The sequence below is a fragment of the Oxyura jamaicensis genome, chromosome 1 (assembly GCF_011077185.1).
Source record: "Oxyura jamaicensis isolate SHBP4307 breed ruddy duck chromosome 1, BPBGC_Ojam_1.0, whole genome shotgun sequence".
Taxonomy (NCBI): Eukaryota; Metazoa; Chordata; class Aves; order Anseriformes; family Anatidae; genus Oxyura; species Oxyura jamaicensis.
Window position 1 is genome coordinate 182,921,546 of NC_048893.1, and position 15,463 is coordinate 182,937,008.

General features: G+C 40.2%; 1 protein-coding gene across 5 annotated transcripts in view; it reads right to left on the reverse strand.

The window, feature by feature from the left end:
* Window positions 1–15,463, reverse strand: part of MTUS2 (microtubule associated scaffold protein 2) — a 281,311-nt gene that overhangs the window by 149,759 nt on the left and 116,089 nt on the right. For all 5 annotated transcript variants that reach the window (XM_035325335.1, XM_035325340.1, XM_035325349.1 and 2 more), the window contains one exon: window positions 6,494–6,700. In XM_035325335.1, the coding sequence (XP_035181226.1) occupies window positions 6,494–6,700 (207 nt within the window). The remainder of the gene's footprint in view (window positions 1–6,493; window positions 6,701–15,463) is intronic.

Sequence of the window (15,463 nt, forward strand, 5' to 3'; positions counted from 1 at the left end):
TCACTCATAAAAAGCAGACTTTGCAGAATTGAATTTCATGCTTTTTTTTTCAGGTTTGACAAACGTTTCAGCTCAGGAAAGGAAAATTTGCAAACCCCTCAAATGTTTCATGTTGGAGTCTTCATATAAAAATAGTTCTGCATTTCCAAGCCAGCTTGATCTCCCTGCCCCTGTTTGTTCATCGTAGGGAAGAGTGGTGCAGATGCTTACAGTGTGGTACTGCTTCCCTCATCCTGAGTGCTCTGACAAGCAGTGAAAGAGGTTAATAGTGTAAACAGGGAAAACATTATCTAAACCATTAAAGTATCATTGCACTTAAAATACTTTCACAGGCACCACTGAAATTAAAGGACAATTTATACATCATCACTGTTGTTTCAAGCTCTGCAGACATGGAGAGACTGCTGTGCCTATACCTCCAAGTCACTTTTGAAGTGTTTTTTTTTTTTTTTTTTTTTTTTTTTTCACAGCAGTAAGAAATGGAGTATAAGAAGTAAATGTTGGGAGACTGGAAGGCAGCTAAAATGTCTTTTCAGCCGTTGCTCCTGGCTGACACACTGCACTTTTCCAGATGCTTTGCCCACAAAGCTGAAAATCCTAACTTGGCACTGTTCTGTTTTACTTCTATTCGGAGTGAAGTGATGGTATAGAGCGATTCTTCCGTCAAAATGTTAATATCAGACCAAGATCAAAATGAAAAATAAAATAAAATGAATTTGCTATGCAGAAAAATTATCAGAAAATCAGTCACAGAAATGTGATTGGTGTATCTGTCCACCACGCCACAGTTTGGGATGTTCTACATTTTTGGAGACAATTAGACGTCTTTTCAAGACTTCTGTGCTCACTTTAAGTTCCCCATTTCTCCACCCACTCAAACCTGATATACTTTGACATCTGCTTATTAGAATGGAAACTCAGCATTTAAAAATGCCAAGGAATGAAAGACCCCAAAACAGTGTGAAAGTTATTTGACGAAAAAGGGATCGCGGAAGATTACACAAAACACACAGTTTCATATTTCTATAATTTTAAACAAAAAAAATAGCTGTCATGAGACACTAATACAGGTTTTCAAATATTCGTCACAATTTTCTTGCTCTATCTGAAAAGAACTTGCTTCAGCACTCAGAACTGTGGGAAGATACTGAACAGCATTATGTCTTTTAGTCAAGCACCTCACCAGAGAAGAATTGTCTTTAACACCAGGCTATTATTCTATTTTAAGAATCTTAAGCAACGTGGCTTTCATCACTTGAGTTGGAAGATTATTTAACAGACTAGTAGACCTCATGACTAAGAAGTATTTCCTGGTATTATAGCTACATCTTTCCATTTCCAATTCTCATAGCAGTTATCGTGCCTTAACTCATTCTAAACGATCCTTCTTTCTTGCACTGCTCCACACATCAAACTGTTCCACAGTGCTTACTGAAGTGTTTCCCATGTGGTGCTTGCCCCACATTACAGTCTCTTCTGATCAAGTACATAAAAGTAATTCTGTGGAAGACAAGGGACGAGTGGTGTTCTTCAGGGGGCTGTACTGGGACCTCTGTATTGGTGTTATTTAATATTTTTGTTGGTGACATGGACAGGGGAATTGAGTGCCCCCTTAGCAAGTTTGTGGATGACTCCAAGCTGTGTGGTGCGGTTGATGTTGGAGGGAAGAATGGCCTTCCAGAGGGACCTTGGCAGAGGTGAGCCCGTATGAACAACGTGCAGTTCAACAAGGCCACGTGCAAGGTCCTGCACCTGGGCTGGGGCAATCCCAAATATGAATATAGGATGGGTGATGAGCGGATAGAGAGCAGCCCTGCAGAGAAGGACTATGGGGTACTGGTGGATGAAAAAGGCAACATGAGATGGCAATATGCATTTGCAGCCCAGAAAGCCAAATGAACCCTGAGCTGCATCAAAAGCAGCGTGGCCAGCAGGGTGAGGTAGGGGATTCTCCCCCTCTGCTCTGCTCTCATGAGACCCCACCTGGAGCCCTGCACATATTTTTCTCACATTTAGCAGAGAACACTCACGCCCCTTTTAAAGATTCTGATTATTTTTTTTTCAATTCTAGCCCATTTAGAAAGTGAACAACATCAAAAAGTTGTTTGACATAAAAAAAAAAAAACCCTCCATAAATAATGAAAAATAGTTTAGAATATTATATATTTTTAAATCTCAAAAGTAGTGGGCAGGAACTGAGGGTCAGCATGAACTTTTTAAGTCACCTTGAACAAAGATGTTACAGGAAAGCCAGTCGGCAGCACAGTATAGATCTGGGGGGTCTGCTGGCAGGACCACGAGCTGAACCAGGCACAGCAGTGTTAGACCATGTGGTTTTGTACCAGCAGAAGGCATCAGGACCTCACCGGGGTCTTGCTGCAGTTTGGTACAGAGATACTCTCATGTGGAAAGTCACGGGATGGGAGGTGTGAAAGTGGCAGGGAAAGCTGCATGCTCTGCACCGAGTGGGGAGAAACATTCGCAGCAACAAAGAATAGACCCCCTCTGATATGGTATGGCAAGCTTCCACTGCTTCTGTTTCTCTGAGATGTTTTATTCAAACACAACTTCCCTTCTTAAGCACATGAAGTAAAGTCTTCACCCTGAACCATTTTAACTGTTTTATTTTGAACACGGCAGGACAGCAAGTGCTTTGCTGCGGTCAGCTCTCCTGATCAATCCTAGCACCCAGCTTCATCTCTCAAAATGGAGTGGTCTTTGGCTTTTGTCATTGCATCCCACCTCCTTCAGCAGGGTGAGAAGCTGCCTCACATGCCAGCATCATCCATCCTCACAGAGCTTCATGGACTCTGGCTGCCCTGTGCACAAAGTGTGTGAGCACCAGAAAGTGGATTTTAAGTGGCAGAATGGAGCGGTGACCCCGCATTGCAGGTCAGTTCCCTTCCCCAGAAGCTGCTGACAGGCTGGACAGGTTGGATGCCAGAGATGTCCCTCCAGCCCCACACAGAGCTGGGCAGGACCTGCTAGGAGCAGAACCTCATTACAACTGATCCCGATGAGCAGTTGATGGCACGGCAGTAGAAGTTGGTGTGTTATCAGCGAACTGCAGCCCCCCTATACCCGCACCCCAGGGACGAGGGTCCAAGAAAGAGCAGAGGGAAAGCAGGCGAGTGCTACACAGCCTGCCCTGTCCCTACCATGGGAAAAGAGCACAGCCCCACCACTGCAAATCCCTTTAATTGAGTCAGTAAGAATATGAGAGCTATTGCCAGGAAGAGTCAGCTGAGGAGCACAGCACAGGCTCTACGCCGCATCCAGGCTTACTGCTTGCAGAAAGGTCAGGGGAAGGGGAGAAATCTGGTTAGAAACAAAGCTGCCGCATCACAACTCCAGTAACAAACTTCCCCACAACACAAATATTGCATCTCCTTACTCTAAACAAGTGTGGTTTTGCTCTCTAGACAGCATCTCATCAGTATTAGTACGCCAGAAAGAGACACCACTTGGGATTTCTGAAAAGAAATGTAAGAATCACGAGTTCAGGAAGAGCTAACACCACGAGACATCTGGCAGGGGAGAGAAAAGCAAGCACAGGATCACGCTAGGACCTCTTCAAGAATCACTGTTTCCCATAAAACACTCTGCCCCCAGAATAAACCTATGTTTTCCTCCCACCCGGCTAAAGCCATCTGCTTTTTAGAAACTGCCAGTACATGGTGATTTCTTTTCTGGCAGATATAAGATCTTGAGGTGAGCCCCTGCACTTTCAACAGTGGCAGGCCCTCTATTTATAACATATGCAGACTTGTAAGATGTTTTCAATTACTTCTGTCTCTCTGACACGCAGAGATGCTGCTTAAATAGGAAATTGTGTTATCATACATCTTTGAAGATTTCTGAAGCTAGATCATTTTGCATTTTCTACCCTACTGAGCTAGGAAATTAACAGTAAAACTTTACCCTGCCCTTTACTAAGCCTGATTTAGTCAAAGACACGTTCTCAGGTAGTAACTACAGAACCAGCTATTTATTTAATTTAAATAAAGCCATTCTTCCAGCAGACAGAGAAAGGAAGAAATAACATGTCATGCTAAGATTCCTGAGCCAATACTTCTCCCTACTCTTCAGTTGCTTTCCAAGCATGTTGAAGTGCACTGCTGATCTCTGTTAAATAAGCTGTAGCAGAATGGAAGGCAACTAATTTGTGCTCCTTGGGTGTTAGGGAACCTCATTTAACTCTTGCTGGTACACAGACTATAAAAAACAAAACAAAACAAAAAAAACCACTAGTTTCATACTGATACCATTTCTGTGACAGTTACTAATTCGACAGTAAGGAAACTATATATTTTTCTGCCATACATGAAAGAAAGCTGTCCTATCAAGAGAGATTAATGGGAATGGTGTTGCTTTTAATATAAAGAAAAAGGGTAATGTTAGGTGAATTCTAGTGTGATGACTTACCCAAGGGCAAATGCCCCAAATACAGGGTGAGCACTCACCCCTTTGGAAAAGCCCCTTCTCACTCTCTCACCCTGTTCCAGGAAGAAGCATTATCCATTTGGAATTAAAGACCAATTTAAAAAGTTGTGAACTGTGTGCTGGTCAGCGGTGCATGTCACAAACCATGTCAGACCGATGGCCCTCTGGAGATGTCCATTCTCTTGCTCTCCCATGGAGTGGAGAGAAACTAGATGACTGCTTAGATGAGTTATCTAATTTGTGTGCAAAAGCAGAAATGATAGGTCCCAGTTTTCATCAGGTGACAGGCCAAGCTCGTGTCCACATGAATTTGTACCAGCAGAACACTTCCCCTGGGTAATTTTCATATCCATCCAGAAATATTCTTGCAACATGCAGAAGATGGTCACAAAATCCTAATCGTAAGTTAAAGATGGTTATCATCTTCAGCTAAGTGGACTGGAACAAAATGTATGCAACATGCACTTCCACTTTCTTGTGGGGATTGAAATATGATTTCAGATTTTAAGGGCTTAATGTACAAATATAATACAAAAATACAACATAATATACAAATGAAATCAACTTCTTTTAAGATGAATGAAGAGTCAAATTTAGCTTTCTAGGTCTCAGATGACTAATGCCTCTTATACAGTTTTTGAACTGAAATCAGTTGACTCAGGTTCTGCAGTTCAGAGCATTTTCCTTTAGAGAATTCTCAAATGTATGAAATGTACCTGTATCCATCAGCTGTGTTCAAGGATGGTGCTATAACTACATATGGTGCTTTTTTCAGATTCACACCTGAAATTGCTAGACAACATTTCTTGCAGAGATGTAGCTTGGAACTAATCAGAAACTAGGTAATTCTATCCCTAACAATGGCTTTATGTAACCAAAAAGATTATGCCACCAGATAAAAGGAAATGCTTTCCAAAGACCTAGGTTGTAGGGTGAACATGGGAAGCAAAAGAGATTGACTACTTTCAAAGTAAAACTCACTAGGAACTAAACAGAAACGAGCTATCAGTCCAAGAGTAAAACAAGGATAGAAGTGCTTGCTTGGAAACATTGGAAAAGTCAGAACTCCCTGGAGTTCTGACATATTATTCTTCTGCATTTCATTGATTCCATATAAGACAGGGGAGAGAAAATCCTTAAGGCTTTTAACTACTTTAATTGTATTTATTATTGTCTTTCATTTTGCATTAATACAAACAGTGAAAGGTTTTGGAGCCTGCAGCATCCTGTCTCCTCTGGTGCTTTATGTCACCTGGTCCCCCCATCTGCATCCCTCCCCAGCTGATAACACTTGCTTTGATATTGACACACTTCAGTCTCAATCTGGTCTTCAAAGAAAGAAAAATGGGCATGAAAATCCCTCAATCCCCCTTTCTGCTCCAAGCCTAGGGCTTGCACACACTTCCCAAGGACTGCACACTCCGGTGGGTATTATTTTGTACTTAATAAAATTAACAGTCGTTACAGAAAATAGGATTGGAAATGACATTTCAGCCATGGGATCTTTCCAAGTCTGGAGATGAGACAATAGCTATGATACCAGTTCTGATCACATTTTATACCAATGGCATTAATTTTCTAAAACATGTTTATTACTCTGCATATTAAGAGGCAGAAAAAAATGGATGAGAAAGACTCTGTTGTTCATTTTGGATTATATTTATTCTAAAACTGTTCTCCACGGCTGCAATGTGCTTACCAAACAGTTTACTGTGACTATTTACTTACTTCAGCTTGTACGAAGAGATATTTTACATAAAAACCAAATAGAAAAATGCTTCAGGTTCACTCTTAACACAATTTTCTCCGCAAAAGGAAAACTAACTCCTTCAATGTGCAATGTACATTCAGGAACTATTCATCTATTATTAATAATATTTTAAATAATTACTCTGGGAAATCAAGATAGCAAACCCACATCTCAGTGGCACAGAACAGATTAGTAAATTCTGCAGAGATTTAGTCCTTGTATGCAGACTACAGTCTGGACAATCCCGGAGTACATCTAGTTTATAGCCCCCCCAAAAAGAAGGCCACTTTTTGGACTTACGGTTCGTTGTCCTGCTTTGATCACTCTGAGCACTGTCATTTGACTGGTTGCTGGAGACGGAGGATACGCTTGAGCTCCTGACAAAACCAAATGCTGCCAGCTTAGCCGCTGGCAACCGCGAATAACTTGGAGGACGAAGTCCAGACTGACACGGCTTGGGGAGATTTGACTTTGCAGCATTTGGACATGGGCCTTTCTTAAGATCAACTGAAAGAATGAAAAAGAAATATTTTTGTATTAAACAAAATCAACTGGGACATACCAAATACTACTTGCACCAACTAACTACGTAAAGTCAGTATAATAAATCAATGCAGGTTTTAAGGGCTCAAACAGTAGCAATGTCTTATTCTTTGCTTGATTAAAAAGTAATTCTGTGAAACAATTATCGGTTGCCATAATTTTTACTATGTGAAATACAGCAAGAACCCATGAGGCATAAAGTCAAAATTCCAGCAAGTAATGTAATTCAAGTCTGCTACTTTAAAAAAAAAAAAAATGTTATTTTATGCTGTATCACTTTCTAATTTTACATTTCTTACGTGCCAATTAAAAGAAACTCACACTCCGAGACAAACATGTTATTGCATAGCCTCCAGTTTTGGAAGCTCTTGTAGAACACCAACAGTCCTCCTCAAGGACACAGGACTTCTTTGTATTCCATCAAAGAAAATACTTCTTTGAAGTCTTTCTTTCATATTTTGCTAAAAGAAAATGCCCTTCTCTCACACCACGCCTGGGAACAAGAACTTGCCCTGTGAAGTTGTACTTTTTTTTCATATACCACTAGCCATTTATACCGAGAGTGTTCAACTCACTATAAAACATCAGCTTACTTGGATGACATCAACCAAATCTCAGGCAACAGCCAATAGAGGGCTTATAAAGGATGAAATTAGGCAACAACAACAGTTTGGCTACCATGTGTGCCTGTGGTAAGGACCAACTGGTCATCTGTCCACCTTTGTCCACATAATCCATATTCTGCTGTTCTTGCTTAGGCAAACTTTTTCAGGCAAATCCAGAAGACAAGTCCATAAAAGTCTCAAATTGTCTTCATGGAAGGACTAAAGCTCTGAGTTTGGTTTTACTTGGAAGGCCTGGATACAAAGTGGATCTATAACTCAACTGTACATTTGGACAGAGCATTCTTTGTATTTTTGACACTAACAGATTTATGTTCCTTGTGGCATCCTGAGAAGCAGAGGAAAAAAAAAAAAAAAAAAAGTTCTCTAAAAGTTGATGCTTGAGTGCTTCAGCAATCAGGGACAGAAGGTTAGAAGACAAGGTAGAATTGCAATTATCAACAGACTCTGCCAGAAAAGGCGATAATGTCACCTTCTTTCCATTCCCATCTGGTCAATGCTATTCATGCCTTAGCCTGACACATACTTCAAAGGGTGCAGTGAACATTCATAAAATAAAAGAAAGATAAAAATTAACCACACAGTACAAATATGGTCTTCACATTATTACAGTGTCTAATTCTATTGTAAACTATGTAGGTCACAGCCTTATTAATGTTAATGAAGCATTACACTTTGAGGAGAGTTTATAGAAAACAAGACTAATTCCTTTGAGCAGAATAATGTTACAGGGATTTTGAAAGATAGTTGTGTGCCTCATGACAGTAACAATACTAAGTTTTGTTTTACTGAGTTAAGCTGTTTCTTTTGAAATAGCACTAACTGTAACACCAAGCAAAAAAAAAAAAAATGGTTTTCCTATAAAACATATTCCTATAAAAAATAAATTAGAAAATGCTTCTCGCTAAACAAATGAAAGAATTTATGTCTTTTAAACTCTTCAAAATGTATTTTTGCAGCCACTTTTCATGAGTTCTGGTGTCTATTAAGACACCAGGAACTGGATGTCTGACCACCGCACCTTTAACAGCCCAGAGGATGACATACTGTGGAGAGTAACCAAAAAGAAAGTAACAAATACCTACAGTGTGTAACAAAAGACTAAAAATTCCCTGATGACTTTTTTTTTCACCACCAGGGAGGATGCTGGATTTTGATGCTGAATCTGTCTTCTTTTGGACTAAGTGACGAAGTGCCCTGAGGGAGCTGTGGGCTCCAGGTGCAGGTGAAGGGCAGTGCAGGCACATTAGCAAGGAGAACAGATAACAGATTGCTGCTGGCTTGTGTAGTATTGCGTTGACAGCAGTCTATTACAGCTGTTTTATGGTTCCCTGTAAAGCAACACCAAGCTAGACTTCTTCCGTCCCCACTGCTGGGACTTGACATTCATATCAAAATGACTACACAGGAAAGTGCTACAGAACCTGCTCCCAACTTTTCCCTCAGCACTACCAGCACAGCTTGCACTTGGTGTGAATCACATCAACTGATATTCATATAGGAACAATAAGAAGTGTACAGAGAGAGGTTTTGCATCCCAAATGCCAGGAATTACACGCTTATTATTTTTGGCCAGAATCCCTCTGAGTGGACTAGTATCTTCCTGCACTGACAAATGCTCAAGGTGGGATCCAGATCGGCTTGTGCCAGTGTAAGATTGCACTTTTACTACAGAAGGATGACCCCATGATCTTTCCCTTCCACAGCCAGACTTGTCAGGGCTTCACAAATGCTGATATGAGCACTGCAGCTATTTTTTGTATGGGCCAGACGTCCTGCTCACCCAGCCACACACATGTTGCAGCAAGGGCATGGCCAAACATGATATTGGCCATGTACCTAAATTATATTAATTATACTGATTACTCTATGTATGACAAAAGGCACACAACACAGTCACAGTCTGCAAAACATTCCCTGTGTCGTATCAATGGCAGGGCCAAACCCAAGTAGCCTCCTGATGTGAAGCAAACACAAGGACCCATGGCAAACAGCCGTAAGCTCAACTGCAGAGCAACGAACCTGCCCAGGTCAGTGGCAGCAGGAAAAAAGTATGGGGCTGTCTTTGTGGGTTCTCCAGGCTTCCAAAAAAGTGCACAACTAGGCCTGCACTACTCAAGCTGAGAGTTGTGGTTTCTTTTTCCTAAGAACCACTGAAAATCAAGGGGGAGGGAGAAACCTTTCCATTCTAGAGAAAAAAGCTATAAATATCACAGATTTCCTGCAGCAGAATAGGGGAAAATCCACTGGGGCAGGGAGGGAAGTTGTTAGAAATAGTTTTGTTTAAAAAGCATTTGAAATGCACTTGCCCTAGGACTGTGAGGTCCACCTGGGATTCCCATGTCCCCAGCTTTACTGCAGGGATGCCCACACTGAGTCCCAAGCTGTCTCTCCTCTCTGCCTTGCGACCACCTGCCTGCAGCCAGCAGGGCACTGAGCACTGCAGAGCGAGTGTAGAACCACCAGCTCTGTTGCTGAAGAAGGAATCTCATATTAATACTCATACTAATACTCATACTAATTTGTACCAAGAGGTACAAATTAGTGGCAAACTTCAGTGTCTTGCTGCAGCAGTCAATGCCCACCCATCTCTAACTTTATCTTCCAATTCAGTCTCTCGGTTCTGTACAGATTATTCATGGTGTTTCTCTCACTTCTGTGCTTGTGGACCTTTCAGTTTGTGACTCCTATTCAGGTTTCCCCTGAACTAACAGTATTTTGTGTCTTGAACTCATCATCTTCCTTAAATTACTTTTCTCTTCCTTCTTTGTAATCCAGCTTTTCCGTTCCACAAGGGCCTCACAAGAACCTGGGGCAGGACATTATCCTCATTAAGGATGCATTCAAATCCTTAAAGCTAAGTCAGTTTGTGTCTTCTTTCCCATTAAAATACATGAGGCATCAGCCTATTGTACCTGTTTTATCATCAAAATATCATCAAGTTTTATGATGCGTGTTTGTTCTCTATTTGTTTCTTAGAAGTGCAGAAGCACTCCTGCAAACAAGGTCTGAGAGTACAAAAGTTATTTTAATGAGCAGCTTTAATTTTAATAAAAATCTGCCAAAATAAGCTTTAAAAAATTGGCAAAAATCTTTCCAGCTTGCCTCACTGCCTGAAGCTAATTATAGTATTAAGTATTGTCTGTATGGCACACGAGTGATTTTCTATGACACTTCAAACTATTTCCATCTATGAAGACGAAAACATTTTGAGGTAACAACTGATTGACAAAAAACAGACGTGCCTGGGGAGCCTTAAAAACAGTCTGAGCGAGACTTCTTATGCATCTGCACTGCACACGAATCACATCTCCATGCACATGTGTAACTAACGAGCACCTTTACTGTGACTTCTCTGTGACAGCTGAAATAGCTTTTAGCTAACAAATGAAAAGCTATAGAAGTGAATTCCGTAGATGTATTCATCTGAGAAAGAGTGGCAGTTCAAGACTTCAACTCCACTTGTGATTTAGGGATCCATGCTAAGCCTTTGTTCTCTTGGTTGTTGTTTTTTGTTTGTTTTTCCTCTTTTTTTTTTTTTTTTTTGACAAGTTTTTCCCTTAAAACTTCCACCACTAGGTGTGACTTGCTCTCAAAGAGCTCACCTTCTTTTAGATGGTGCTCTGAACATCGTTGTCCTTGTTTGTGTTGGGTGATCTGGGGAAAAGAAGTTACCTACAAGTTTGCAGAATTAGTCGGAGATCATACAAGCAGTTCTTCAAGGGAGCTCAGAGTTAACTTGGTCTTTAATATCTTCAGAGATTAAAAACAAATCTTCCAAATAAGAAACCTATTCTCTTCCCAGTACCTTTGTGTTTTCCCTGTTATTGACATAATTATTTTTCCTTTGAACAATAACTGAGGAAAGGGGCCTGAAAACACAGGGTTTAATTACCTACACCTTAAACCAGAGGGCTTTACAACAGTGAGCAGTGAGCCCAGCTTCCCTGATGCTCTCTCATCTAAATACTTTCAAGCCTGGGACTGGCCAGTTCCAAAGACAAAACAGTCGTCCCTGCTGAACATCACATGGCAGAAAATGCTCAGCATCACCTGCTTCATATTTAACCCCTGTGCCAAAAGCTGTTCTGTGCCTTTCTAGCTTCCAGACAACCCAAGGCCATTTAGCACTTTCTCACTACCCCAAGAATTTGTCAGCTTGTGCTTTATTCAAGCTGCAAATGTCTGTGTTTACTTTCTAGAGCTGATGTGCAAAGCAGCCCACAGAAACATCCAGCCCAGGAAATGTCAGTGCCTGAGCCACACTCACTGCATTTTCTTCTCAAAGTGCAGGGCATCAAGAACACATCTCGGTGCACTGGAGCCACATTTGCCATCCAGAAGCTACTCATCAGCTGCTCGGATGTGCTGCAGGTGCCCAGCCAGCAACGATCAGCTTTCCTCTGGGAGGACGTAGGGGATGAGCCATTTGTCTGCTACTACACCCAGATCACTGCTGATACAACACAGCCATATAGACAATCCTTCTCATATGATGTATTCTCAGTCTTTGAAGAGTCAGTAACTATTGAAGAGTCAATAACTTTGAAGAGTCAGTAACTATTGGGAGCTGAGAGGTGGCATATGGCTACGTCTTGAGTATGGCTACTTCTTGAGTATGGCTACGTTTGGCTACGTCTTGAGTATGGTGATAATGTCCTTAGCAATACTTCGATGGAGAGGTGTGTTTCCCTTCAAAGCATTTCATTTTTCTTTAGGAAATGCAATCAGATTGCTCACCCAAAGAAAGCAGAGTGACAACTGAAACCATTGCAGATTAGTGGGGGTTACAGAATATTTTTTATTCTGAACTTCTCATCTCTCTTCTTAAAAAATTAAGATTGCCAACTCAAATCCAAGTACATCAGACTGCAAGCCTATAAAATGAGCATGCAGCTGGAGCAGCAGTAATGAAATTCTTCAGGAAGTAACTTCAGAACCTCTTTTCTATCACCAAAACACAACTACTTGTTCAAGTATTAGGTATTCCTGAAAATCAGCACAAAAGCAAAGCTGAAATCCTATCAGGAAAAAGCTAAAGACATATTATAGCATTAATGATGAAATCTACAATAAATATTTGCAAATACACAAATACATATGTCTGAATGTGTCTCAGTAAACCAGAAGCACTGCTGCCTTGACGTGCATGTAAATTTAATTTTTAACAAGAGTTGACTTGTTGAGAAATGAAAGGAACTGCTAGACCCTCAGGACTGGCAAATTCAATCGATGGAGAGGTAATAAGGAAACAAAATTTCATTAGCTCACTCTTTGAGAAAAAATTACCATAAACACTACTCCAAAAAGTGTAGAATTAAGTGAAGATTTAATGATGAGATCTCTGTCATACTTCTCAAAATCAGACATTAATCCCATTAAAATAATCAGTTAATAAATGTAAATCCTGCCACATTTGCTCCAAGTCTTCATAACCAAGGAAACATATTCATCATTTATATGTTGTAGACACAATATCCCTCAATGCTTGTTTTGAATTACAAGTTTCCCAAAGAAAGAGAAGAGTCAATTTACATAAGATAAACAAAAGTTCAGCTGTCAGAAACTTAATACACCCTTAGATACACCCAAATTCAGTGGCTTCCTATCTTACCTACAGTGCACAATGCCTCTCCTTACAAGTCAGACTGATTGCCAGACCCACCCGATGTAAAACATCACCTCAGTAGCATTACTGGTCAGTAAGGAACTCGCAGCCACTGGCAACGCCTGTGTCCAATGTTGTACAGATGAATGACCACGGCCCCAGCCACACTTTAGGCATCACAGTTGAAGAATTGTGGGAACATTCATTATTATTTCACTTTTTACCTGGCATGTCTTAAAACTAACAAAGCCCTTAATGCACTAGCAGTACTTGCAATCCATCACAGCAGTTCAAGGATTTAATTATCAATTACCTTACAGACAGTTTTATGAGTATTAGCATTATACATGGGCCAAACCACTCAGCTTATCAGTGCTGCTTAAGCAGGCTGCTACATTATGAAAGGCATGGCAGAGGGGAATAAAATCCTTATTATGAGGCCCTGGCTCTGTCCTCGATACCGTGCCATGGCAATTTTAATTTTAAAATCCTCGGTGGTACCTCACACTTTGTCACTGGATGGCAACTGGCTAGATCCCTGTTTCCATTACCTCAGGGCAGGACTGAAACCACTAGGATTAAAAACTGGATTAAAAGCTCAAGACTGAGCTGCAAGAGATGCTGATTAGCATTCTTGAAGGCAGGACTAGTATGCTTGAGTGAAAAATACCTCCTAGTCCTCAGCTGCTTTCAGTGCTGTCAGCCAAGCCCTTACACCCCAGAGTACCCATGAGCAAGGGTCCTACCAGTACCACTTCCAACATGCTGACCATATGCTCATGTATTTTTTTCCTTATATTTGTAAATACGATTCCATCTAAGGTACATTTAATCGTGTTTCTCAAATACTGCATCAAAACCAGTAACGCAGATCAAAGTTTAATACCAGAATAAACTGCCAAATTATAGGAAAATTGTTGATTAAAGCTGAAAATGATTCTGGTCTGTATTTGTGCAGCAGCACAGGCACAGCTGCAGAAAGCAGTTCTCTCCCTCTTACACCAGTACTGTCTTATCTGTTGTCACTTGAGCCTCTTTCATGAGCAATTCGTTCTTCCTAAAAGAAATTAGTAAAGATGAAAAGACTGATAAGCTGATTTATGAAGTTACATGTTGATGAAAGATTAAGTCACTTAGGATATGCAAAGAAAAGGCTGTGAACAAAGAAAAGGTGATCATAAGCTAAACTCAAATTTATAAATGGGAAATAAAATGCAAAATCTAAAAGTCATTTAACTAATTAAAAGGTATGGGAAATTTATGAAAGATCAGTAATGGGAGGCACAGAATCACCAGAAAGCAATGTGAAGTACTTTGCAGCAGAACAAGATGTTGCAGAAAAGTTAAACATGTTCTTCATCTCACAAGGAAAATGGAAAGTGAGATGCCAGAAGTGAAAAAAAAACGTGTCCTGGGGTGGACAGTGAAAAACTAGAGACATTAGCAACCTCTCCAGAACAAGTCTTGGGTAATTTAAAATCAATAAAAACAGTTAGAGCCCAAAGACCAGATGAGGTACACTTTGGGATCCTGAAGGAGAAGGCCGACACATTATTGGACTACCATGAGTTATCTTTAATAGAATCTTTGAAACAGTGAGGTATCAACAGGCTAGAGGGAAACAAACAAAATAACAGTTGTAGGAAGGAAATTACAGAGAGCTGGTGATTTAAATTGACCTCCAAAGCAGGCAAGGTCCAAGAAATTATCAGTAATAAGATTCAAAAATACCCCAGCATTTGAGAAATAGGAAAACTTCAGGAAACGGGAACTTCAGTGGAATAGGAATCACACTAACAGCTATTGCAATTTCCTCATGTATATTTCTCCTTCACTGGACTTTTTAAAGTTGATACTACAAACAATATATAGGAAGGATAGGCTGACACTGTTTAGATTTTAGAATTTCAATACAGGAAGACAGTAAATTAATAAATATAATGTATGTATACATATATATATATACATATATACAAATAATATATATAATGTATAGTCTTATGTAGATAACAAATGGCTAGAGAAAAGTCATATCTGCAATGATCAGTGATTCAGGATAATTAAGCTGGATGAATAAAATCAACGTGATATTATTTCCAAGGAGCAGAGAAGACACTGAATTTTTTAATAGGACCTGTTTGTATATTGCCCTCATTTCTGTCTTCCAAACTTGCTCCTGTTACAAAAGGGCTTATACATGTTGTATCCTGAACTTGCAGCTTCTTGCATTTTAATTTAAATGGATAGCATGAGCCAATTGCTCTCTGCATCCGTATTCCCACATTCAGTACTGACTGAACTCAACTCATAGGGCTGAACTAGTATTTACTACATAGTGCACAATCTTGTAGTGTCTCAGAAATTACGCACAGCTGAGCTTGGTCAGCTTTAGCTAACTACATCAATGTAGATAAATCCAGATAAGCACTGTATAACAGAGAACTTTTATTTTCTGATAAATGCCAAATCCTTGTAACCTATATTACTGGATGATAC